We start from the raw sequence: 27,568 nt of genomic DNA on the forward strand, positions 1-27,568 counted from the left end.
GAAGATATTTTGACCTAGGACTACATTGTAGTATTCTATAAGCAAGATTACAATGTCAGTCATGTTTATGCTACCATTGTGACAAAATGAGAGGTCAAAGATTAGCATTACTGCCAAAGCAAAATTCCACCACTTGAAAAATCTTCATTTAGGTTTTCCTGCGGGATAAGAATAGTGAACCATAAAAAATATAGCACCCTGTGAAGGCTTTGCTTTCTTCAGTGCTCTAGTATAACTATAGTGCAACCCATTTGCAATAGAAATGCCATGAAGAAAATAGCAAATAAAGGAAGAAATTACTTCATAAACACTCAAGAGAAAGGTTGGGTGACATTTACAATGACAAACTACATTGCAGGCAGCAAATGCTCCAATGCATGTGTTCACAATTAAATTACTCATAATTGTGTATACACAGTTCAATGTTACCATTGGTACAAGAGCCACAACTTGATTTCTCTAAAAGAAGCAAGCCATTTTTAAAGAACCCCTACAAACAGCACATGCTTATAGTATCACATATTGTCAGTTGTTAGCAACAGGGCCTGGCTCTATACACACACCATTTGCACTGTTATGAACATAATTGGTCATTACGGAAACAGGAGTGCCAGTGCAAAGAACAAAGTCTAGGAAGACAAACATAGTGCTAATAACCAAGAATGTACAACAAAGCATATGCAAAGGTTAGCCAATAGCCAGTGCACAGCTGCCTACAAGATATCCTTTTTCCTGTGGGCTCTGCATTCACCAGCCAAATTGGCTGATGTGCAAATGATAGCCTCTGGGAACATTCACACTCACTTGAATGTTCTCTTGTCAGCCATCAGGCCAAACAATGCAAAACAATACAAAAGAAATGTAGCCATGAACCAATGTTCGATAAATAACCAATTTATAGCCGATACCATGAGCAAAATTGTTGTGAGAATAGTAAAGCTTCTCATATCCATTAATACAGTGACTCCTGTGTTAGTGGTGTCAGCGTGCCTTCCAGCTCACTTTTCCCAATGTCAACTTTGCTCTTTATTGAGCATGTGACAGCACACACTGTAGTTTGTGTCGTGGATGTTGCCTTATTTTTTGCATGCTTCTTACTGCTGTCAACTGACAAAGATTTGTGGTTAGACAGCACTGCATTTGTCTTCCCCAAAATTTGTCCCATTTTTGGCACTATTCACTTGTGTTTGAAAAAGCATGAAGTGAAAGTTAAACCAGAAAGGTACACCCATATCTGCAAACACATCAAGCAATTAATAAAAACGTGCAGGACAGACGGGGAAGGCATAAAATGAACCTACACCCCAGCGGACAGGTCAAAGCACCAGTGCCAAAAGAGAAACCGCCACCTTTTGAGAAATAGAGGGGGAAGAGAAGGAGGTAGGCACAGCTATCAGTTGGACACACACACAGTGAATTGAAGGGGCCACGAAATAATAAGCTCTAGTGATACTTTTGACCATCAATTACAAGATCACTTCATCTAAGCAACAAGAGTACCGATCCATGTAATGCATGAAAACTGCAGACTGAAATTGGTAATATCAGCTGTTCCGAGTGCACAAGGAAACTGGCACATCACCATACCATTACTCTTGTCATCAATTGCTCCCCATATATGAATGAGCACTCACTGCCTTGCATGGCATATTTACGAGGCTGCCTTTGCAGTTACACAAGTCATATTAAGAAGACACTAAAGAGAAACACTCCATTAATTAAATGCAAATACATAGTGTTGAAAGAATAGAGGATATGCAAAATTGACTACAGCCTCAATGTGACTAAAGAATCTGAGGAACTGGCCAAAACAGCGCTGGGCAGACACACTGCACTGCAATCTCACTGCCATAAGACTTCCCTGAGACCAAGCCCATGGTCGAGTGAAATGGTGACCGAGATCCAGAAAAGTTTGACCGCGGTCAGAAGAGCTGCAACAACACAACCGAATGGAACTAAGGCCTATAAAAAAGATGTGAAATACTGGAAGTAGGCTTTTCTACACTATTGGTCTGACCTACCCAAGATGGCCACAACCTTCCACACTGATGGCATCATTGAGTCGAGAGTGTAGTGAACAGTCAGAGTGTAATAAGGAAACAATGGTGGCTGTGATAGCAACACCAGTTTGGGTGCTCCTGCTTTATTTCCAATTCCAGGGCAACGATTGTCATCTTGTGTGGGTCAAATGGTTTGTGTGGGAAAGTGCACTTGCAGAATTTCTCATATCTCCTATATTTACGAGGCTAACTGATAAAAAAATGTTTACTGCTACAAGAAAAATCAAGGTCAGAACTTCCTTTCATAAATTTTGCACACAAACTGCAGTGGCAGTATGCGAGTGTGGCATTACGAATTTCAAAGTATTTTTGCATAGTATTTGAGCTGTCCTTGCACAGAAAAAGTTCCTGAAACTTGCTAGGTTGAGTACTAGTATTTGGTTCTTTTAGAAAGCACCGTGATAATCATTTATCCATAAACAATTAACTAGTTCCAAGCAGATGCTGTTAAAATCACGACATTGCAGGGAGTTAGCATGGAAATATTACGGTGTTACTATTAATCTTTCATTGCTAAATACTTTTTTGCCTTATCAGCCCTCTGCTCATGGTGACAGTGGCCTTACTGGCATCACAGAAGTGCAATTCACTGATCCAGCTATATATTCCTCTTTCCTGTCACTTTAAGGATTTCTCAGTGTTTGTAACAAATACTTGCGGGTCAAGAAGCTGCAAACAACCATCAGAAGTGAAAAAATGGGAGCACTAATGTAAACCATTAGTCATAACTTGTGCACTACACTCATATTTAAAAATAAACATTAAGTATTTAACCCCACATGTTAAATAACATGCGGTTATTCATTAAATACACACATTAAATGCTGCAATGTTCAAGAGATGGAAGGTTTAAGAGGAAAGCTCAACATCATGGCCCCTCCAATTCTGATGTGTTGAATAACAATGCACAGATGATAGCTAAAACTTGTCAACTAAAGAAAGGCCCCAACTAATTACCAAAACTTACGTACTGTGTTCCATTGTTAAGGCTGGTTGCAAAAATATAAAACAACAAATCACATTTCTTTTAGTACACAAATGCATTTTCTAAAAGACTATAGCTAAGACAAAATCATAGCTATGTGAACAGCTAAAAGAAAGCTAATTGCAATTATAATTTGAATAATAATTACAAATTACAATAATAATTCCTATATGCAATTGAAAACAAAAAAATAGTGTAACCTATTTATAAGCCTACAACTTTAAATTTCAGACACTAATAAAGAGCGTGTCAAACTGAAAACTGGGGCACTTTCATGTGAAGTGAACCAAAATATATTTAATACATATAATAATATACAAGTTGAACAGCCTGTTACTCCAGTCATATTCAATTCGAAATCTGAATAGTCATCTGCGGCCAAATAGCACAGGTCAAGAATGGTTGTTACTGCCCACGAGGAAAATAAACACTGCAAGGCTGCCTTAAGTGTGTTTTGTCAATCCTATCTTACCAGAAATAATGAACCAATACTAAAAAGCACTGGTTTCAAAAGCTTTCACGATATCTTGCAGTTGCCTGTGTGTTTGTATGAGCATGTCCTAATAATAGCAAAGCTTTTATTAAAGGCAGAAAAAAACTTGATATTGAGATTGTTAAAGCCACGGTGGAGTTTGTAAATAGGAATTGGCATTTATGGCCTACCCTTATGAAGAGTACGACTCTATAATTGTTTCTTTTCTCAAGCCCAACCGACACAGGGCACCATGTGCTACACACACTTGATCAATGTATCAGTGGTCGAGAGGGGCTGTTGCTAGAGCCATAATTCTCTCCCAGCCCAGTAGGGGAGCAAAATAAGCAGGTGCACAGAGTAGTAAGGTGAGAGAAGTCTGTTCAAAATGGGGGAGCTTTTATGCTGTGATAATAGAAAAAGAAAAAAAAAGGGGGGAGGGGGGGGGGGTGTATTGACAGTTCTTCCGAAGTAGGGGTGAAAAAAAAAAAAAAGAAAAGAAAAAAAGGAAAGTTTGAAAAAACAGTTGTATGAAGAGGTGTCCAGTTAAAGAGTAAAAAGGGAGAAAACGGTAAATGAGAGCAATCAAACAAGTACACTTACTGTCAAAAGTTGAGAAAGAAAAGCAGATTGACCAAATGTAAGATAACTAACTAAAGATGATATTAAATTATTTAAGAAAAAAAAAACTTTGTAAAAACAGCTTGCTAGGGAACAAAATATCCTTCGTAATCCTTTGTCTTGTTTGGCTCAGGCAGGCACCTGTCGTATGCGTATTGCTTGAGGAGGATAGTTTGTCTATACAAACCACATATAAATGCACTTGGGTGGCAAGTTGTACGCCTGTAATCAATCACATAGATGTGGGGAAAGAAAAGTTAACACAGCAGCCAAAGCCTGTATAGGCAGCCTGTCTGGTGGGGGGCTGACTCAACTGCTGAGCTGCATTAGTAAAGGTCATTTATGTATGGCTCACACTGCCACAGCCTTCTGGTAATTTGCACATATATTTCAATGTTAGTGGCAGGCTCAAGGAATGGGCGTTGCGAGGGTAGTCACCCTTTCTACAGTTAGACATGTACGAGTGAACTGACAAATATGCATAGCCACACTGCAGTGTGCAGTGCCCTGTGTAGGTTGGGTTTTACTCGTTGGAGCTTACTGGAAGCGAGGCACCTTGGTAAGAAACCTTGCTCACAAGTTAAACTAATCTCTCCCAAAAGTTTGAACACAAATTGGAAAACCATCTCAAATAGAAGGGTGCCCTTGATAGGTTTTCAGCCACCTCGAGGCATATTTGTGAAGATGTGAAGAATGCTTACAGCATAACTTGTACTTCTGCTCATGCAGTGTGCTATTTCGAAATGCCCTGACAAAGTCAAGTATTTATTTTTTGCATTTAACTTTGCAATCATTGCATATAGCTGCATCAGATGTGGTCGGCCCAGGCACATCACACTCAGCAATGGGTGTAGGCAACATGTTCCAATTAATACTAAGACAAATAAGTAATGACAAGCTGCAAAACAGTCCATATGAATTGTACAAATAATAATCGAAGGGGGCCCTCTCCGAAGTCTAGCATAAAGCAGGCATAGTCAGCACTGAAATACACTACAGGCTTTAAATGTAAACATCTTAGGCAGAGATCTGTCTGAGTGGGTTTGGAGTATATGCTGCGTGTAGTCCGACTCCACACACTGATTCCTACATACTGAAGTGTGCCCTGAAGAGTAGTACATTTCAATGCTTCTTTTCAAGCCACTTTCATGTTTTCAGTTATTACTTGTAACCATCTGATAAAGAAGGAATAATTGATATTGCTACTGTGAATACTTTAACAATTAACTTGGGAGACATGAATCAGTTTCAACCATTATGGACCATTATTTTTTTTACGAAAGAGCTGAACCAGAACTAAAGTTTCTCAGAATTTAAACAGTGACAATTTTCAGTTCGACACCAAGGTGTATAACAAACAAAATTAAACTTGATCAAAGTTAACAATTGCATCAGTATCGTTACCTGGGCTAGCAAAAAAAAAGGTGACAATTTATTCAGCTAAATGCATGCAGAGTGTTAATGGCACAAAAAAGTGAGGCTGCCATCAGCAGCCAGTTTGTACAGGGTCATCTACTGTCAGAATAAGGGGGTGCATAGTACTGGGTGCATTGTGCAGTGCCACATATGTGGGCACAAACTTGTGCATGGGCACAGAAGCAATGACGTAGGAAGATTTTTTTTTTTTTTTTTTGAGCACTGGCTCTGGCATGTCTCTCTTGGATGGAGGGCAGAGGAAAAGAACTGCTTACATACAGTTAACTTCATTTAGGGTGGGTGGGTGGCAGGCTGTGGGGCTTATTTTCTTTTTTTTTTGTATTCTTGGCTTTCCTCCATTCCTGCTATGCCCTTGACACATTTTGATTTAGCAGTAAAGCACCCAGCACAACATGCAACACCACCACAGCATGCTTGCATCATGGCAGAAAAGGCTCAATGCATGTCAAGTTTCATTTAGTTGATCGCTTTAACTACAAGATCACTAGAAACTTCCAATAAAGCCAGCTTTACACACCTTGTGCAGCAGCAGCTTCTTAAAAATAAATCCCTAGGTATTGTGCAGGTAGGAAGTAGGCAATGCAAACCGCCGGCAACAGTCACCAACGCCGCGCGCGTTCGGTGCGAACGCGGGCAAAACGCTGACAGCGTCGACAACAGTTCTGCGCGTTGTTGGTGCTGCTGAATGTCCAAGTTTATACAGCTGATAAAACTACTATCCTTACTCCATATAGCTCTCTACTAATTTGCCATCGCAATTGATGCTTCGCCTTTCAGGCGAAACTGCGACAATTTTTTTAAAAATAGCTTACCGAGCGAACAGGTGCGTCTTATACACCGGTGCGACTTGTATAATTTTTTTTTTTCGGGGAGGGGGGGGGGGGGGAACTGCCGTTGTGAGGTGGGTGTGTCTTATACAAAGGTGCAAGTTATAGACTGGAAAATACGGCAAGTATGTTCACTCTTCTCTCACACTTGATTTCAACTAGCTACATCATGAAAAAAAGAACCCTGAATGGGAAAACTTATATCAGAATAGCAAAACTCAGATTCTGTTGGATGTAAAGGACGTACTATTACCAAGCTATTACCATTACATTGGCTTGCAGTTTATCACTGCTGGCTTCCTTCAGGATCTGTCAACAAAATTCTTGAATTTTTTGTTTGAATTATTGTGTTCATATTTCATTTATGTATTTATTTATGATAGTACATATGTCACACAATGCTAAATTTTTCTTCCTTGTGGAAGGAGTTTACTTGCATCCAAAAATGAATATGAGCAGCACTGTCGCAGTACACAATTACAGCACTCAAAACTGGTGAAAGTCTTCACTGCACCACGAATTAGCTTGCCTCATGATTTACAGAAAAAAGCGTAGGTGGTAAAATACCTCGGGACAAACAAGCCACAGCTGCACAGGCCCCAGAATTACGTGAGAAATGTAAAGCAACCTTTTGGAGGCTTCTAGCAATTTGTGTAGTTTATTCTGACAAAAATAACGAGCAAACTTGTGCTTGATGATGAGATCTGGGCACCTAGTTTCCAAGATGTATGCATGCAGCAGTGTGCCCTTTGCAAGCCTTTGTATAGTGCCCCTATTGCTGAGAAATGCAATTTATCAGAACATTTCCTTAAACAGCAATAGTAGAGGATAACAGAACTGGCCACATGTTCAAGTTCGAGTAGATGACTCTGTACCCTCTGAACAAGGTTACACAGGTACATACAGATCCTAAACTAGCCAACAGTCATTAAAACAGTTAGGAAATTCAGGACATGGGTGAGACGGCTGGATATTTAGGAGGTGTGACATTCTCACCTTTGCTGTATAAGACTGGGATGAACTCTGTTGAGAGATAGGACTTGGTCTTCAGGCCAACTAGCAAAGGGCTTCCCCGCCTAAACAAGATTGAAGCCCATATAATGCTCCAAACAAACTGGTAGTAAGGACAGTCTAAAAAAAGAAGACATACTAAAAAACTTGGTTACCTTGTGGCAACACACTGATGTGGGAACTTCTTGCTCTTGAATACCAGTGCAAAAGCTCCCTCCTAAGGAAGAGAAAGCTTATTTGGAGACTACACTGTGTGATAAGTAGTCACACAAGGCAAAAAAAAAGGAGGGGGGGGGGGGGGGGGCCTAGAACGCACCCCTGGCAAAATCACTATTTTAGGATACAGGGATGAGCGAGAGAAGGATCCCACTCGTAGCATTTATAGAAGCATAACGTAACTTGCATTTTCATTTTTTTTTTTTCGATCCGAAAGCAGTCTGAAACATCAGCTGTAATCATTTTCCTCTACTATACATTATACATTTACTTAATGTCAGGCTCTGTGCATAAGAGCATTTTCCCTTTATTTGTTTAGTCAAAACCTGGATACACTGAACAAATTTTTGAACATACTGTAGCTCATTACAAGTATGTTTTGTTCATTATAAAGTAATACCTTTTGCATTGTGTGATGTGCACTGGCTCGGGCATGCATGCAAGCATTGTGTGTATGGTTCTTAGCAAGAGTACTTTATCACCACTCTGAAGGGCAACTATGGAAAAAGTTGAATGCGATACCGACAAAAGCTCTGCTAGTCCTTATGAGCTAGAATGTGACCCTGACCCACCCTTGAGTTTTAATTCCTGAAGTGTGCTAGTGCGATGTCACCCACTGTTGTGGCTTAGTGCCTATGGCATTCTGTCTTAGAGCAAAAGGTCACAAGTTTGTTTCACAGCCAGTGATGGCCATGTCTCAATGGACAAATTATGCAAGAGTGCTCTGGTACTGAGGTTTCGGTGAACTACGAGCCAAACGGGGTTGAGCGAGATGAGTCCTCTACAATATTTGCAAGGATGCACAAACTACTATTCTGGTAACTTCACACTCCTCTTTATACCCATAATACTACAAAAACAGTTACATTGCCAACACATTAGATCCTTGCAAAATGGTGCAACATAGGTAAATATGTGTCAGAGAATGAAACACAGTTGGTATAAATGCAGTACCAATATTCAATCAGTGGCACATTCAGCAGGCACAGGAACGTTAATTACTGAACGCTTCTACTTCTATAACTGGAAAGCAGCACTGAATGCAGGGCACCAGTGTTTGTTTATGAACCCCGTTTTTGTGCCATCAATCAAATCTCCAAAAGAAACACTCATAGTACTTGATAAATGGAAGCAAATGATAATGGTCTTGTATTCATGCCTCATGACAAAAAAGCATCCTTTTCTTAATAAAAAGTTAGGAAAGAAGAAGTCTCGATACATTCAATAGCAATGCGTCAAAGTGGAAAGGTTGTGCACTATTGCACAGTGTATCCTGAATACTGCAGAGATCCATTAGTATGCTTTACATTGGGACTACAGAAAATGTAAAAGACAAATACTATACATGGGAGTCTAGAAGGCCAAGAGTATACAAATGCAACAATCAGGAATGCATCAACAAGGCCTTACTGTAGTACAGTGCTGCAGCTAATTACTTATTAATTAAGGGACATGACAATAGTAGACAAGAGCTCACCAGCTGCTGGATGACCTGTTCCACCAACTCCCTAAAGCATAGGTCTGGGTGGGTGTCATGGAGATGCTTGATGAATTTTGCAATGACCTCCGTGTCAGTGTCAGATTCAAAATGACATCCCTTCTGAAGCAGGAACTGCTTGATGTCCTTGTAGTTGGTAATTATGCCATTGTGAACAACCACAAATTCTGTATAGATCAGAGCATGCACGGCAGAAGGTTAGACTAAAACACACTGTGTTCAAATTTCAAGTAGAACAAAACATTTGAAAATGCAGTTACATGGCTAATCTTTGTAGATGATAGACAATAGAAGTAATGGCTAGAAAATACAACTAAGGCTATCCAGAAAGCTGATGACAATTGCTGAACAACTTTTTTTTTTCTTTTTGGACATGACGGGGACCACAAAAATGTCAAAATTATTGGGAAGTCCAAAAAGAGATGCCAAGGAAAAAAAATTTCATTTTTTTTACAACATCCATAGTATAGAGGACTCATTTAGAAGCTTTTTGCTATTTTGTTTCAGTTAAATAATATCTTCATAAGATTTCATGATAACTGGGGCCATGTGGCCTAAATTTAGCCTTCACGTGTGACTGCGGTGGCGCAAAGTGTGGATGACGCATGCAACCTCGACTGTACTCCAAAATTTCGTTCACAGTTGTACACCGAGTTCACCAAGTAGGTGGCGGCGCCACCTACGACATATTGTTACTTCGTAGTGATGTTGAAAAACACAGTAGCAAGAACTGTGAATCCTGAAACTAACTTTATTAGGTGAGCCTGTGCCCAGAAAACAGGTTACACTCAAAGCACAACGATAGCGGCGAGCACAGTCGGCGATCGGCGAAAATCTAATCTGCGAGTCAAGCACGTCTGCTTTTATACATGACTCATCGAAGGATCCAGCCTAATCACTTGTGCCCACGTGCCTTCCAGAAAGTACTACATAATTCGTGTCGTGCATACAATCTGATTACACAAGGTTCGACGAGAACATCTACAACAGATAGAATCAACGATAACATTCGAGTAAGTTCCAATCACGCAGGCGCGTCTTGCACTGAGCGATAACTAAGTTGTTAGTGGGTGAAATGGAGTCCCCGAGAGAAGGATAAATAGGTACATGTGTCAATATATACGTTTAGCACTGTATTTCTATATCTACTCGTTAGTGCCCAGCAGACGAAATTAAATAAAAAGTTTTCAAAAATGCTTCAGAACTGAAGCTAGCTATGATTTCAATAGTATTCCCTTGTGCTAGCAGCTTTTTCACCTGATGTAAGGCCACTGCTATATGCGGTGAAGATACAGTTGCTGCCCATTTGGCTTCTCCCCCTCCCCCCCCTCAGCTTTCATAAAAAATTTAACAAGTAGCACTACTATGTGTATGCACACCTACCATTTTCGGTGTCTGAACGATGTGGGTGGCTGTTGAGGTCACTGGGGGCACCATGGGTTGCCCAACGTGTGTGGGCAACACCAACATGTGTGATGTGCTCATGATCCATGTCCAGGTCATCCTTCTCTGCAAGTTGAGGCAGTTCTTTGAGAAATGGTACCCAGAAAATTACAAATAACAGCTCCTGCAGTCTCCCAAAGGATCAAAGAATCCCAAAGAATCAAATGTTCATGTGCATCTTGTTACAATAATGGGGATTTACCAGGTGTGCAAGGTATTTTAGGACATATTGATGAATTTAAAATAGAATCTATGTTTCAGACAAGATTCAATATATTGGTTCCAAATATTTTACAAAGTGTTTGTTTTGTAGCTTTTGAAGACTTAAATAAAACCATCTTCAGCCTCAATTATTTACCAAATTTGGCTGCAATAATGGCTATGCACTCGGATCAGATAGTGCGTGTTGATGTTAGGCAGTGCTTCTACAATAGCAGCCTTTTAAGAGTTTCTTGCTTTGCATGGCTGTTAGTCTCTCTCACACTGACGCCCCCATACATAGAGCATAGCAGGCTTAAATATTGAGAACTTGGATGCCACATTGAGGGTGACGTGGCCGCAGAAATTCACACCCAGCCATACTCATGTTGCGCAGGCCCTGTGAAAGCAGGCAAATCCATTACTTTGAAGTGGCATCTAATGAAATTGTGCACGAGAAGTTTGAATGTTGACTGTGTCCTGAAGGTGCTCAGAAATGGCCATAAACAGCTTTTCAGGGTTCTCAATCATCATGGCCTCCCCCTGCTGGAGAAAATCAACCGCCTGAATGGCATCTGACCACTGGCTGTGATTATTGTCTTTCACAAATGATAATTGACCATGAACTCTCGTCTCACCACAAAAACAAAGGATTTCTCGCAAGAAGGTGACAATCTCAAAATCGCTATGGTCGACATGTTAGACGACTAGGGGAACGTATGGTTTCATCTCATGCTTCACACTGAAAGTTGCTTCCCTGGAATAAATGTGCTAGACCGGTGACAGAGGGGTCAGTGAAAACAATGTTAAACGCCTACACAGATAGAACAAGAATAAGTGTCTATGGCAATTAAAAGTCACGCCCTCAAATACCTCACACACTCGGTACAGTCCAAAGCCACACAAGGGTTACGAGAGGTGTCCTAGTGGAGGACTATCAATTTTAACAGCCCTGTGGTTCTTGAAGACAAACACATATTAAAAGTAATGTTCTTGAATAGTGCAAGGACGTGAGAAGAATATGACAAATACAGAGCACTGTCTTTTTTATATTCTCACAAACTTGCACTATTCAAAACCTTTACTATGGCATACCAACAGGCCCAAATTGCCACAATTGTGAACATATTAAAATACTCGTCCTGAAAGCACAGCATACTTGTCAATCACCACTAACCATCAGAACAACATTTTTATTTCCTGTAGATAATATCGGTAAAGTTAGCTTTATTGTATTTGTCACAATTCAAATTTCTTGCAGGCTTTGTTGTTTTTAAAATCACATTGCAGATTTCATGTACTTCATGCAAACAATGCACAAGTCTTATGCAATGCATGCACCACTACAGTCATAGCAGCGAACATCAATGGCGCACTACCATGCGTGACATATACAAGTGTGACCACCTTTGAGTGCTTGTATGTATACACCCAAACATGTATAGTTAGCACCAAACAATTGCAAATTGAAAAAAAAAAAAGTACTTGTTATTTTATAGTAGCACAATAAAGGAATCCATGCTGGCTTCCATTGTTTATTCCTTGAAAGCACTGTCCTCCTGGCAGCTTACAGACACAGGCTTCCCTCACATCCACACCTAAACTAAGTTCAGACCCATCAGCCAGCAACAGCACCCTGAATTACTACCTTTTACAAGTTTATCACATTACTTTCTCTAGATTGTTAAAATACTTATGCTTAGGTGATGGAGTCGATACAAACAAGAACAAGGGAATCATGCGATGGTGAACAGGCATCATTGCATATTCTTGCTGGTGAAGTTGTGTGAGAAGTTTTGAGAATGGAGCCATGCTTAATAGCAGGAACATAAAAATTGCACTCACGCCATATGCAGTCCTCAAGCACCTTGACTTTTCCAATTTTACGAATGATGGAAATGTCACTGCCCCGAGAGTCTTTGTCAAAGGCAATTCCTGTGGGGTAAAAAGAACAAAGCATACCAACAAGAATTGATTGCATTAGTTGATATAAAGTAAGGCACTATACAATTGAAATGCAGATTGAAAAAGAGAAAATCACATGCATACAAAAAAAAAATCAAATTTAACTCCAGTGACAGTGAAATGGGCCCATGATGACTGCACTGAAATAAATGCAGCCTGAAGAGCTTTAACAAAAATAAAAAGGGGCGACCAATTCTCGACGCTAAAGATGACAAGGTCAACATACACAGTGGTTCAAATGATTCAATAATTAAATGTTGATTACATCTCTCTATTCTGTCTCTTTTTCATATTCATTATTAACTCATTTTGTATCTTATTCATATCATATTTAATGCGCATTACGTCAACCTATCTTGTTTAGCGATGACACTTTGTTGACGCTTTCTTTTTTTTTAGCGTTTGACACTAATGTGCCTCTCGCCTCGGTTTTCTTGTTGCTCTTTCATAATACCACTAGGCATAGGGCCTATTAGCTCCGAGTGTTTACGACTTTTTCAGAAAACATGCTCCAAGGCTCAGGCAATGCACCCGCCCAGCCGGCAGCTCTATCCGTGCTTCTCCAATCCATTCTCCTCCAATCTGAACTCGAGCACTTCACGCCAATTGGCGGATGGCAAGGCAGAGGGTGACGGCAATAAAGGCACTCACCTCCCAGCCCATGTACACCTAATAATGCCACGCCGTCGTTGTCGCCTTGAGGTTTCGTATAAAGTTCAAGGGCGATAAAATCATCGCCGCGCGCCATATGCGTGAGTGAAAGACGCGGGCTATCACGGAGAGCGAACGCACGGCGGAAAGCAAACGCAACCGTCGCGCGAAAGGCCGTGGGGGTATGGGAGGGAGGGAGGGAGACGGGGCAACACTGTCCTGCAGCACCAAATGCGTATCTTGCAACCGGGCGCAAGGGGAACTGGCCACTCAATCTCCCACGCGAAAGCAAGAAAGCGGGAAGGCAGCGCGGGAGGGAGAGGTGGGGGTGGAGCAGCTTCTACTCTGCCAACAACTGCGTTTGCACTTTGCCCAGCTGTGGCGGCTGCCCGCGCGGTCTCTTAAAAGCGATCTCCACACGGCTCTGACCTTTGTATGTACTGTGCATTTACCGCTCAGTTTCCGTTGAAGCGATAGACCGCACGAACCTTCGCTCGCTGCAGCGGCTGTGCTTGCTGCCAGCGTTTTGACAGTCGTTGTCTGCGGTCATTCAGTGTGATCTATTCATGTTTGCTTGTGCGCGCTGACACCACGCTTGTTAATTCAGTTAGTAAGCGAATGTGTCCAAGTTTATGCAGCTGATAAAGCTACTATCCCTACTTCGAATAGCTCTACTAATTTGCTATCGCAATTGATGCTTTGCCTTTCGGGCGAAACTGCGACATTTTTTCTACTCATATGACATCTACAAGTCACCTAACCGACCTTTTTTTTTTTCTGGAAGTGGTTACAAGATAATGAAAATCCAGATTCGCCAACCCCGTGTCAAGTAAGCTAAGAAAACCTCATCTTGAAAAATGGTGCTGCAGACCTTTGGGTTCTGGGTTCAAATGCATGTAATGTAATTCAAACACATTAACTATACTCAATTGTAACATGAAATGCACGAAAAGAATATTAAACTATAAAGTTATGAGCATCACGAAAATCGCCTGAATGCAAATAAATACTGCAAAGAATAATATGGCAAGTGAAAAATACATGCAGAGAGCCTCCTTTGAATGTGCTGCTCACGCGATGCCCACCTTTGGATCTTTGTAATTACTGTGCTTGAATGGGCACAGTACTGAAACCATCACCTCCTTAAGCTTTTTGCCCATATGCACCTTTTTAAATATGCAGAAAAATTGCAGGCTACAACAAACACGACCATGCTGAAGTTATGGGTGCAACATCCGAAATGGAAATTTTCACACACCTTTAACAGCCGAAGGGACCAGCCAGATAATAAACAGTTCCAGCACGCACTGTCTAGACCGTTAATGTGTGCGATAGTTTTCTCACAGGGTGATTTTGCGCAAGGCGACACTTAAGGGCCACATTTTTTTTTAAGCATAGTTCTTCCAGATAAATTGTAATTTTTTTAGGAACAGCCTTCTCCTTCAGTCGAATTCACGAGGATTTGAACTCATTTTCAACACTGCATCACAATTAACTCACAAAAAGAGTTGTATCAAACACTGAATGCGGCACAACATTCAAGAAACTAGTGCAGCACTAGAAAAAGTCTTTGAAATAGACACTGCACCATATCCATTTCATTCTTCCAAATCCGCAGCTTTTTAATTATCGCGCACAACTTTTTTCGCTTCTTAACATTCAGAAAATGGTGCAGGGCTATTTTCATTGATATTCCACGACTTTCGCACTGCGACACAATGTTCACACGCGGTTATCTTTCGTCTGTGGATTGTTTGTTTGTCTGTGGATGGAGTGTTTGTACACAAGAGAGATTCTCCTTTCTTGTTTACATTTCTCACGAAACCACGCTGCGCTGCGCGCAACCGGGCTGCTCGGTTTGACCCGTGTGCTTCTGTGAATGGTGCGACCTTGCATGAATTGAGCGCTACTGTAAACGTCAACGTGCACATCTAGGTCATGAAAAACTACAGGTGGGTAAGCAGGCATTGAGAATTCCGATGCCGAGGGCAGCAAAATGAAGCACATATTCTGCGTAAAACTCCACCGGCACACCTGTGCAGGTGTGTATGACCCTCGACAGCGCTCTCCTCAAACGAGCTCGATCGTGCTGTCGCGATGATCGCCGAAAGGCTGCTGTGGGAACCCACCACTATCATGACTTCGGAAAAAATGCTCGCGGCGGTGCCAGCGTACCTGCAAATAGGTGCGAATAGCGCTAGTGTAGCTCTGTTTCAGTAGTTCCATGCAGCACTGAGGAATAGGCTTCTTCGACCAATCACGGGGGAGGGGGACACATCTTAAAGGTACCCTTTCGTGCCCTGTCGTCTGCTAGCGGCAAGCGCTGCTGCGCAGGCGGTGGCAGGATCGACTGCAACTGCGCAGCGAGATCAGCTGTTGCGATAGCAGCGGTAGAAAATTAGTTCCATATTTGCTCTGACATGAAAAAGGCGTGGTTCTTCAAGATATTTCGAGATACAGAGTAGAAGGAGGGTTGCAGAGACGGTGGAAGCGGAAGATTCAAAAGGATCACTCGGAAAGCGTGTCGCACTAAGGTTCTAGATAAAAAAGTTTCATGGACCTTAGTGCAACAAAATTAACATCCCTAGATATGTCGCACGGTATGGTGGCACCATGTCTTGATTCCTCTAGAAACATCCACTTGTACACGGTGTGCTCGCTGACATTCGTAAGTAAAGCCATTTTCTTAATTAGAATTCGTGCACATTTACTGCACTGTTGCAAGCATGCATGTTCAACTCCAACTTATTCATTCCTGTCACATAAAAGAGCAGTCTAGAAGGATAGGTATTTTAGGCACTGTAATGATACGACTATAGTGAGCTAGATAGGTGTATCTACAAACAAGCAAGTTTGCGGATGCCATTCTTGCGAAGGGCGAAACACTACCGAGGAGGGAGTCCTCCGCGGTGTTAAAAATTGTGTGGTTTTACGTGCTAAAACCACGACCTGATTATGAGGCACGCCTTAGTGGGGGACTCCGGAGTAATTTGGGCCACCAGGGATTCTTTAACGTGCTCCTAAATCTAAGTACACGGGTGTTTTCGCATTTCGCGCCCATCGAAATGCGGTCGCCGTGGCCAACACCATAGCCACAAAGCAACCATGGCGGGTCTCCGCGGTGTTGTGGCTGTGCCGACTATACGTATGAATTTAGCCACTGTCAAAGCAAGGAATTGTTCGTACATTTTTTTCGCATTTTCATTCGAAGTGGAGAACTATATTTTCAGTATCACAGAGCCTCAATAAATTGACCCTTCGCCTCAATAAAATCCACCCTTCGGTCGACTTGTTAGATAAGGAGACGACCTTTTTGGATGGCTGAATCGGGATGATGTGGCGCCACTGTGCAAGGGTTAAATAGGCAGCTGTTTCATGGAAATAAAGTTGTTGAAGTTAGCCATGGAGGAAAGGAAAAAAACTGAGGAGGGGCCCTGACGTCACTCTTTGTGAAGCCAAGTGACACCGGAAGTTGGCGTTACTCTGCCATCTTGTCGTGGCAGATTCTCCTCTCTTGTTTACATTTATCGCGAAACCACGCTGCGCTGCGCGCAACCGGGCTGCTCGGTTTGACCCGTGTGCTTCTGTGAATGGTGCGACCTTGCATGAATTGAGCGCTACTGTAAACGTCAACATGCACATCTAGGTCATGAAACACTACAGGTGGGTAAGCAGGCATTGAGAATTCCGATGTCGAGGGCAGCAAAATGAAGCACATATTCTGCGTAAAACTCCACCAGCACACCTGTGCAGGTGTGTATGACCCTCGACAGTGCTCTCCTCAAACGAGCTCGATCGTGCTGTCCCGAGTACTGCTAGAAAGTACCAGTTCAGCAACATGTGTTTTAATATGTACAAAAGCAAGTTGTTACTGAACACAAAGTTCTGAAGCCAGGATTATGCATCCTTGCATAACGTTCTACGTTATCATCGTTACTTATTATCACCCGCTGTCAAAAGCAGGAATACTGGACGACTGTCACTGACCTGCAAGGCGTTCATTGTACAGATTCTGAAACACAGTACTGTGGTTTCGGTCTACAATGGCACGTTAGTACGATTTCGCCGAAGAGGGCAAATTTGCCACAGATTAGTCCATGGCCTTAGTCCATGGCCATTGCCGTGGCGCGGTACATTGCGTACAGTGTTGTATGCGCATTCATCTCACGCGTTTGAGTTCCTTCAGTCTCACCTGGCCACAGCAACATCCGGGAGAGCACAGTCCAGATGAAGCAGCGGAACAAAACAGACTAACGCAAAGGCCTTTGCCACGGTACGAAACCTACGGCGCAACACGTGTGAGTGCACACATCATAACACCTCCATGGGGTATGGCCTCTCAGTATTTTTCCTTCCTCCATGAAGTTAGCGCATTGTGTTGTCTCCCTCCCGTCCTTGCCCGCTGGCGCTAAATATGGTTTCAATTTACCAACACGCCCAACATATATGACAATGCTCAGTAAATATTCCATTACGATGCAAAACCGTGCAATAAACCACCCTGCGACCTGCTGAGAAGCTTCCAAGTAAACACCTGCCACAAAACCACTTGTCAAGGTCATTTTGTTGTCCAATGGGTTCCGAACTGTGGCACTACATCTCGCTGCGCATGAATCTGCGCTCGCGGGTCACGTATCTTTGGCTCTGCTGCACGGAACTACTGAAACAGTATATTGCTGTCGCGTGACATGCACTTCGCTGCGTTGTCTAATCTCGCGGAGGCTCGCAGAGACTTGAACTCGGGGCTTTCCGAGGCGACGTTCGAAACGGAAAGGAGAAGGCGTTTAATTGCTTCGCATATACATAGGAGCCCCACAAGGGGGTGCCAAAATGCAGATAGGTATATACCATAGCGCTATAGAGCTTGCGGACAACTTTCTCTTGCAATGAAGGGAAAGCTACAGGGGCAAAGCTTCTGCACGTGTGTTACTGCTCCAACTACAGTTGAACCTGCTTATAACAAACCTCCATATAACGAATTCCTGGATATAACGAAATTTTTCTATTCCCCGCCGTTACTTCATAGAAGCACATGTATTTGAGGCATCTACGTAACGAAGTGGCAGCGGCAGACCCCCCTCGAAATAACGAATTTTCCCCGCCGACAATCTAGAGATTTCGCCCCAAATTTTGCCATTTTTGCGCGAGCAGCAACCGGAAGCACCTTCTCCGCCGCGACGGAATGCGAAGCGGCGGCGTCGCGCTTGGCGCGCTCGAATAGACCGATCCCACCGGCCAGTTTCACGACGCCCCCGCTGCTGCGGTGCATGCTGGTACTTGTAGTCATCCGGCCGCTCGAGCCGCCCGGAGTGCCTGTGCGTCCTGTTTCCGAACGCTTTTTGGCAATTTTTATGGTTCGTGTAGAGCCATCGTGCGATGGGAGGATTGACCTGCTGCGTTCTTGGGTGCTAGAACAACCACACAAGGGACAAAGGCTTCCGGTTCTATGTGTTTTCTAAAGAGCGAAAGCTTCGAGAGAAGTGGATCCAATAGGTGGTAGTGGTACTACACAGCGCGAGAAGAAATACGGGGACGAATAGCGGCCGCATTTCGATGGGGGCAAAATGCGAAAACACCCGTGTACTTAGATTTTCCGGAATTTATAGATTTATTGATTATCTATTAGCTATTGGCTATCGATTACCTATCCCAAGCTATTGACCACGTATTTGGGCTAGGCTGAGCCCTACCAAGTCATCCCCAGCATTTCCCGAAATTTATTAATTATTGATCGATTATTGATTAGCTATTCATTGGCTGTCGCAAGGTATTGGCCATGTATTTGGGCTAAGCACTACCAAGTCATGCCCAGCATTTCCCGTAATTTATTGATTATTGATTGATTATCGATTAGGTATTGATTGCCTATCGCAAGGTATTGGCCACGTATTTTGGCTAGGCTAAGCAATACCAAGTTATGCCCAGCATTTTCCGGAATTTATTGATTGATTATCGATTAGCTATTGATTGCCTATCGCAATGATTGGCCACGTTTTTGGGCTAGGCTAAGAACTACCATGTCATCCTCAGCATTTTCCGTAATTGATTATTCATCAATTATCGATTAGCTATTGATTAGCTATCGCAAGGCCACGTATTTGGGCTAGGCAAAGCACTACCAAGTCATGCCCAGCATTTTCCGAAATTTATTGATTATTGATCGATTATCGATTAGCTATTGATTGGCTATCGATTGGCTATACATATTTGGGTAAGGCTAAGCACTACCCAGTCATCCCCAGAATTTTCCGTAATTTATTATTATTGATCGATTATCGATTAGCTATTGCTTGACTATCGATGACTTGGCGATGATTGGCTATCGGTGTTTTTATGTTAAAAACGCCGCGTATCTTACCCAAGAACTTCTAGATATCGCTGTTACCGAAGTCTGCAAGTCGTGCGCGAAACCCCTGTAGGTAAGCATCATTAGGGCACGAAAGTTTCAGCGCCGCACTTCAAACCTGTCTCCAACAGGTATACAAATCCTATTATGTCCGTCGCTAAGCAAACATAACGGTGCAGTCACCGAGATGCACGTGTGCAAAAATAGTAACACAGAACGACCGCATACATCAACATGTACTACATACAAAGCTCGAACAAATATGATACCCAACGCGTTATCAGCGGGTCACAACCGAAATGAAGGAGCCGCAGGCTCTTTTCAACATTCCCCTCACATGCTGCAATGAACAGCTGATGTAATTTCTTAAAATACATGACGAATGTTTCTCGGTGGTGGAGTCGTAGAGATGTCTGGGAAGCTCGTGCGCAGTACTCAACGAGCGCGGATTGCGGTTACAGTGGCTGTACTGCGGTTGTGTGGTTGACCAGTTGACTACAACCAAGATGGTGGCCGTGCTACTTCCGGAAAGCCGGCGCATGCGCAGATCGGTCGGTGGGATCGGTCTATTCACGGCGACTGCGAGGCGAGAGCCAGTGCACGTGTGTGTGCGTGCGTGCGAGCGTGCGCGAGGCGGGCCTGCATCCCTCGACCCGGCGATCTTGCCGCCGCGAGCGTGACCTTTCCCCCTCCCTTCATTCAAACCTGATCTCGCCGCTTGCTGCAGCTGGCCTAGCCCGCCAAGCCAGCTCTCCTTTTCCAGTTGATGTTGCCGAAGGAAAAAAAAAATTTTTTTTTTTTCAACGCACTGGCAGCGCCACTCTTTGGTTACTGCGCAAGTCTCTGCGCTTCACTTCCCTAACCTGACACTAGGATCGTGTCGCTCGCTCTTCATTTCCGACGCGTCGCGCTTTTACGCTCCGCTTAGCTGCTGAGCGGAGCGGAAGCATGAGTGCGCATGCGCTCTCCGCTTAGCCGCAAGCGGGCTAGCGGAGCGAGAATCACGGTCCGCTTACAAGCTGCCTAAGCGGAGCGGGGAGCGTTGCTAGAGTGTACTAGAATACTTGGGTAGTGGAAAGAGCGGCGGGCAGCGCGTGAGGCACTTGATGTTAACGCTACCAGGTGGCGCCAGCGGCTCCTAACCGAGCACCAGCAAGCGCTCGAAAGCGGTCAGGCAGCCGCAAGCACGGAAGTTTTCTTTTATTATTACTGCAGTTATGCATAGTACTCGCGCTGCAAATGTCATTGATAGCTTATGAGCGAATTAATCAAAGCAATATGACTTCAGCAGGGCTACGCTTTCGTCAGATTACCTCCGCTTGGAGGAGACGGCGCCAAGGCACGAAGTGCGTGAAGCTTCGCGCTTACAGTAAGAAGTTGTCTTAGGAGATCTTCCGTGGAACGGTGACGTCTGCGTCAATTTACTGGCGTGTTAATACGAACAGCCCCTGTGAGATGCATATATCACGTCACAAGGGCACGCTCCGGGCACTTCGTACCCCCGCCAGTTCTCTTATCACAGGCACGCGCCTTTGCGGCACTAACAGGCAGCAATTCCAGGTGTTCTGCGCGTTTCTTTTTTCATATTTTGGAGTAAATTTTAAGTTAAATCGCGATATCATTATGAGGCACGCCGTAGGGCGGACTCCGGGTTAATTTAGACCACCTGGGGTTCCTTAACGTGCACTCAATTACAAGGGTGCTTTTGCATTTCGCGACGGTTTCGATCCCGCATTTGCCGGCGGAAATGTTTTGTCCCTGGAGTGGCGGGTTTTCTCTTGTTCCTCAAACACAGACGAAGCAACTATCGGAAGAAGCATAAATCAAATTCCACACTCAAGACATGTGCACCAGTATAATCACAACACAATTTGTTCAAAGGTGCATTTGTCTAAGGTTCCCTGAAAACCAAGCAAGCACGCTATTGCAGCGGCTTAGCTGTTAGCAGTTTCCTATTTCTGCACCCAGTACAATGAAGTAACGGGTATCGCAAGACGTTTCCGAGTGTGGCAGTCTTTGCGGTGCAATTCCTATTCCACTGTTGGGCTTCGTCTTTCGGGGCTTTAAGACGACAACGTCCGTTCATTTAGCTCACGAAATCCGTGTACCGGCTCTTGCAACCACATCTCCCAATTGTTGGCTCATACCCACTACGGGGCAAGAATCCGGTGAACGAAAATTTAAACAATAATATTTTGCAGTAGTAAATAAGATTTAGCAGAATATACTGTTGGGCAAGTATGGGCATAGCTGTAACGAAAGATTTGGGGCGCACAATAAGTGACAGGAAACACAAGAGGGACAGGATAGATGTTCATGTTTTTCTCTTCCCAAACTTAGACTAGCGCGGGAACTGCGTTACGCGAAGCCAACCTAGTGCGTATTGTTTCCAGTACAGTGGAGTAGCCGCCAGTAATTTTTTCGTTACTGAGATTTAATTGTAATTAATTATCTAACTCGAGAAGTACTGTCCTAATTATCAGAGCGTCAATGAGAAAGTTGTAGAGCAACATGAAAACCTCCGATACAGCTTTCTGTTGCTCAATACGTGCTACATAAAAGTGTTTTTCCTGTGAAAGAAGCCCGCGAATACACGCAGGATTGCCGCACGAGTGGCCGCTCGAGGCACTTTGCGTGTATTAGCGGGCGTCTTTCACACTCCGAAAAACACATTTATGTAGCACGTATTGAGCAACGGAAAGCTGTATCGGCGAGTTTTTCATGTTGCTCTACAACTTTCTCATTGACACTTTGATAATCAGGGCAGTACTTCTCGAGTGAGATAATTCATTACAATTAGCTAATTAAATCTCAGGAACGAAAAAAAAAATACTGGCCGCTACTCTATTGTACTGGAAATAATACGCACTAGGTTTGCTTCGCGTAATGCCGTTGCTCTTTTTTTTTTTTTTTTTAAATCGTGCTGCGCGATAGTTGGGACACCCTGTATATACATACACGCGGGCAAGTTGAATGTGAATCTGTTCCCGACGCCTTGGGGTAGAGGTATCGACGCCAACCTCGCAGGTCCCCCTGGAGGGCCGGCGATGATGGGCCAGGAAAAGTGGCGTAGCCAGGGAGTGGCACACCGGGCACGTGCCCCATTTCCCATGCGTTAAGTGGCCTTTTGTTCAAATTTGGCGTCTGCGTAGTTGGTACTGCTCGCTATCAATACTTGCTTTTCGAAACATGCTTGATCGAGCAATAAGACGGCAGTACATAGCTGCATATCGCAAGGTGAATGAAGTCTCATTTTAAGCACACAAGCGCTTCTGGAGCGGGTATCGGCAATTTCAGCGGCACACGCATGGTCCTGGATGATCGAGTTCGCGGCCACAAGGCACACGAACTCGGTCAGTGCCCATTCTAATGCATATCATGGTCGAGCCATTTCACGGAAGCGGCGTTTTTTTTTTTTAAGCGAAAAAATCTGAATTAAAGCAACGCGGTGATCACAAAAATGTGGGCCGATCCCGGAGACAGTGAGAAGAAGCGGGAAGCGCACAGTGTGCTGCTTCTCCAAGAGACATCACATGACGTCATCAGGTGACATCATTTGACGAAGACGTCATTGCGTGATGTCCAGTTTGACGTGATGACGCCATCGGATTACGTCATCAGGCGATATCGTCAAGTGACTAGGCCGTTATTCTCGTATATTCGAATTAAAATCCAAAAGCTATAATGTCTGCAGCTTGTGTGCAAGTCGTACTTTACGAAATTTCTGACGCAATTCGAGAGGAGGAGGAGGAATGAACGTTTATTGTTAGAAACAGCGAGAAAGTGTTCTTTCTTCGCCCTAAGTGGGCGGCTTTCTCAGTCCAGAAAGCCGTTGGCTAATGCCTCAGCCCGGGCACGGTCCACCAGACTTCGCTGATCCTTCAGGCTCTGTGCCGTTAACATTGCCTCCCACGTTTCTTCGGTGGCTTGTAGTGGTTCTGAGGCATCGTCTTGACCGTTTTTCTCGCGGTGTGGGCAGACCAACACCATGTGCTGGAGGGTGTCTGGTACATCACAATATCGGCATATATAGGTATGAGAATTTAATGGGGTGCATCCGGTGCATGATAATTCCATAGGCATATATGTATTCGTTTGTAGTCTGCATGCGGAGGGCGGTGGCTTCTTCCTTGCTTAAATTTTGGATGTGGTAAAGGATATTGTCTTCTTTCGAGTCGGTAATGTTGCAGTATTATGGCGTAGTTGATGGGAATGTGATCCACCCTCGTCGATTTCCGGAGCCCGTGCGGCAGGAAATCCCGGCTGGTATGCTCTCGGGAGACAGCATGTGCTGCTTCGCTTCCTGCCAGGTGTTCGTGGCCTGGGATCCATACGACGTAGGTTTCGGGTAGTTCTTGGCGTCTTGTTATCTCTTTTAGAATTTTCACTGCTGCGGCAGAGGTTCGGCCTTTTTGTAGGTTTCTACATGCCGTTTGCGAGTCGCTCAAGATGACTGTTGTGTCCTCGCACTTGCGCTTGGCGGAGAGCCTATGAGAATGAGGATGTATGCGGCACTTTCGCACACCTGCGTGCGCATGTGACGTACGTGTGCACACAATGTATCTGTCCTTGATGCGTGGGCCCGTTGCACCTGTCACACAGCGTGTACTGCGACCTATGGCAAACACTGCCCAAAAACCGTACCTCCACCCAGCAGCCGCGGCCACTCAGACAGACCTCAAACGGCAGCTGGAAAAGGGCTTTGAATTTCCGCGTAACTGAAATATGTTTTCCCGTATATATATATTCGAATTACAATACGAAGCTATCATGTCTGCAGTTTGTGTGTAAGTCGCAATTTACTTTGAAAATTTTAATTAGCTCAATACAACGCACTTGAGCTCGGCGGAGGGCGTAGAGGAATGAGCAAGCATGTATATGCTGAACTTCCGCACACGTGCGCGCGAGTGACGTACTTCGCTTGTGGGTGGTGCTTGCCTAACGTCGGCAACAGCTTCGCTGACAATTACCACCGGTATCACGACGGTAAGTCACGATAATATAAGATGAATAGACGACGCAAATTTACAATGACAGGGCTTCACTCGGCGGCTGAACTCACCAGCAGAATCGTAGCCCCTATACTCCAGTCGCTGAAGGCCCTTGATCAAACATTCCAGGATTTCTCGTCGTGTCTTCGGTTCGAGGTAATTCAGGTAGGCGAAAATTCCTGCAACGAAAGAACGCCGAGCGTCAACAATTGGAGCAGACGGAACACCAGCGAGACCACGGCCGCGCTGGAACACGAGCACAGTGATATACGAATATCGTACGAATGCAGAGCAAGTTATTGGTGGCCAACTTACGCTATAGGCTCGCTGCCGGAGCATTACGTAAGAGCACGTTTCGTACCTATAGCTAATCAACGATTTGGGACGAATTCACCCGAATTCACAAGAGGGTCTTGAACCCACGAGGCTGCATTCTCAGGAAGGTCTCATGGGCTCACAAAAGCTCCATAGGCCGCGTCTTCGAGAGAGGAAGTGATAGAGAGCTCATTTTGGTCGTTTAACTGGTACATAGCTGGACGAAGATATAAGAGCAGACGACAAACACGAGCGCTAGTGGTACATGTCGTCGCCTCATGTCCTGCAACAGATTACGCGGAGTGATTGTTTAGAACGCGAGGAAAAATAGCAGACGATTCAATGGATGCCCTCTATTTTTCTTGATGACAACTCTTGTAAGCAAGAAAGAAAAAAAAATGCTGGCTCTCCCGTAATCGAGAGTAGATGTAAGCACGAAATGGCTACCGGCAAAGCAGATTGCTTGGAGATGATACTAGCCACAATCTTAAAATGGGTATAGTGCATGTTCGCAAGGGCACACCACACTACACAAGCATCTGCGGCGAGCCGGACGCTGCCGGCCTGGTCACGCAGCGTGGCGCCATCTCTCGAAGGAGGCGGCGCAAAGCCCGCGCCGCGGAACTCGCGGACGCACATGTAACCCTGTCTCAGCGCCAAAAGGTGACAGTCAAGTGTATGGTACCCTGTATCTGCCTTTTGAACGTCGCTATTGGAAATGACAAATAAAACTTCAGCGTACTAGAAGTTACAGTTGAGTGACATTGTGAACAAACATTAGGAAGAACTCGGAAGCAATATTTTTGTAAATTCTATAGGCAGTAACTAGCGTATGTAATTCGGTCCTGTACAAAGGGTTGGGGGCCGCATTTCCCTAAAATTTGACTGGTTGCCCGGATGATCTCGTTTGAGTGCCCGGATAACGACTCTGGCTTTTGGCTCAAGGTCACTAGAAGGTCGCCGACAAGGGGAGCTAAAAGCATTTCATGCTTAAAAAGTTTTAACACCAGCACGAAGTGTTCATCTTGCCCTCCTACGTCGTGTAACCTTTTGTGTAGCTCATTTGCCTTATTTCACCGAAAATGACGACAGCGACGGCACCGTACGTATAGTGACGTAACGCTTTGCAGCATGCCTGCACGGAGCACTCTTGATATCGCATGACTCTGCCAGCAGGATTGTTTAGACCTACAAAGAATATTGCATGTAATTCGGTGCGAGGGGTGTGCGAATAGTAGTTGTTGAGACCAAATCGAAGACGAATAGAATAGTGTCAGAAAGCGAATCGAATATCGAATACTTTTCTAACTCAGGCTTCTCAGCCTCAATATAAAAAAAATCGCATCCTGGCAATCACAACATCAGAACGTTTGTCATTACGCCGCACATTAAAAAGGAATACTGTTAAAACACTAAGGGAGCTTCAAGATTAACTAAGGAGTTTTGCTTTTCTCGCAAACTTGGGGCTTTTCAGAGCAGATGCGGTCATGAATTATCACATAAAGTTTAGAAAGGCAGTCTTGCTGGCCAATTAATATTTGTGTACACTATTGCGACCAAATCAGGAACGCGGGCTGTCTGCAGCGACGGCAGAGCTAAAAAAAAAAAAAAAGCTTTTCCGCAGCAGAGGGCTATTGCATCAAGTACTTATATGCATGAAACGTAAAAAAGGTTTTACGTGCCAAGATTAATGAAACGTATATTTCATCTGGTGATGGAGAATACCGCATGCCGAGTCAAAACTTCTTTTTCGAGGGATCGTGTTTAATCGGGATATACCTGGCTGTCTGAGAGACGCAGCGTGCTCTAGTATGCTATGTCGACTTTGGACGGGATGAAAGCTATAAATTTTCGTTAAATTGCATGTTTGGCCGTGTACGGTCGACCACTTGAGGTATATGAAAACTATATTCGAAAAGTATTCGGATTTTCTATTATTGGCTATTCGATTCGACGACCGAATCAAATGGCACAAAATTCGATTCGTTATTCGAAAGTTTCAAATATTCGCAACACTCCTAATATACATCCATCAACCATGCGTCCTCCAAATAGAAAATACGCACACGCAACTGCCTGTAATCAAATACAGACAATAAAGCCAAACGGAAGTCGGTCACAGAAGCACGGCATGCTGAAACAACACTGTATAAAACTTAGACGATGAGCAACACAAGAACACGGTGAGAGCAGGAGCCTTGAAGAAGACAAGTCCACTTCTCGAAACGTTGGCTCCTGCTCTCACCTTGTTCCTCGTGTTGCTCATCGTCTTGAATTACTATCTCCTGCATTCCCCGTGTTTGCCCTGTATAATATACTTAGTCATTTATTTAGTGTTATTGTTTATAATGCAAGGCGAACTAGCGAAATGTTCGGTAATACAAGATAATGCTTGCGCGCCGTAATGCCGCTCGCAGGGGAGCGCCATCAGCTCAAAAAATTATTATTTTTTTTCGCAGCCCCTCGCACACAGCTTAATAGCCTGAATAATCTATACGCTTCAGTGCGTGCATACATACTGCAGCGCACACT

The 27,568-nt window shown here is 43.9% G+C and overlaps 1 protein-coding gene across 12 annotated transcripts in view; it reads right to left on the reverse strand.

Annotated features, from left to right (window-relative positions):
• LOC119436858 (glutamine--fructose-6-phosphate aminotransferase [isomerizing] 2-like) overlaps positions 1–27,568 on the reverse strand; it is a 76,791-nt gene that overhangs the window by 29,860 nt on the left and 19,363 nt on the right. For 9 of the 12 annotated variants that reach the window (XM_037703877.2, XM_049660045.1, XM_037703876.2 and 6 more), the window contains exons 2-7: positions 24,793–24,900; positions 12,614–12,703; positions 10,511–10,636; positions 9,107–9,294; positions 7,569–7,630; positions 7,399–7,478 (exon numbers count right to left, since the gene is read on the reverse strand). In XM_037703877.2, the coding sequence (XP_037559805.1) occupies positions 7,399–7,478; positions 7,569–7,630; positions 9,107–9,294; positions 10,511–10,636; positions 12,614–12,703; positions 24,793–24,900 (654 nt within the window). Of the gene's footprint in view, positions 1–1,301; positions 1,350–3,031; positions 3,050–7,398; positions 7,479–7,568; positions 7,631–9,106; positions 9,295–10,510; positions 10,637–12,613; positions 12,704–24,792; positions 24,901–27,568 lie in introns of all 12 variants that reach the window. The other 3 variants (XM_037703878.2, XM_037703872.2, XM_037703873.2) reach the window with 2 other exon arrangements.

The sequence above is a fragment of the Dermacentor silvarum genome, chromosome 1 (genome assembly GCF_013339745.2).
Source record: "Dermacentor silvarum isolate Dsil-2018 chromosome 1, BIME_Dsil_1.4, whole genome shotgun sequence".
NCBI lineage: Eukaryota > Metazoa > Arthropoda > Arachnida > Ixodida > Ixodidae > Dermacentor > Dermacentor silvarum.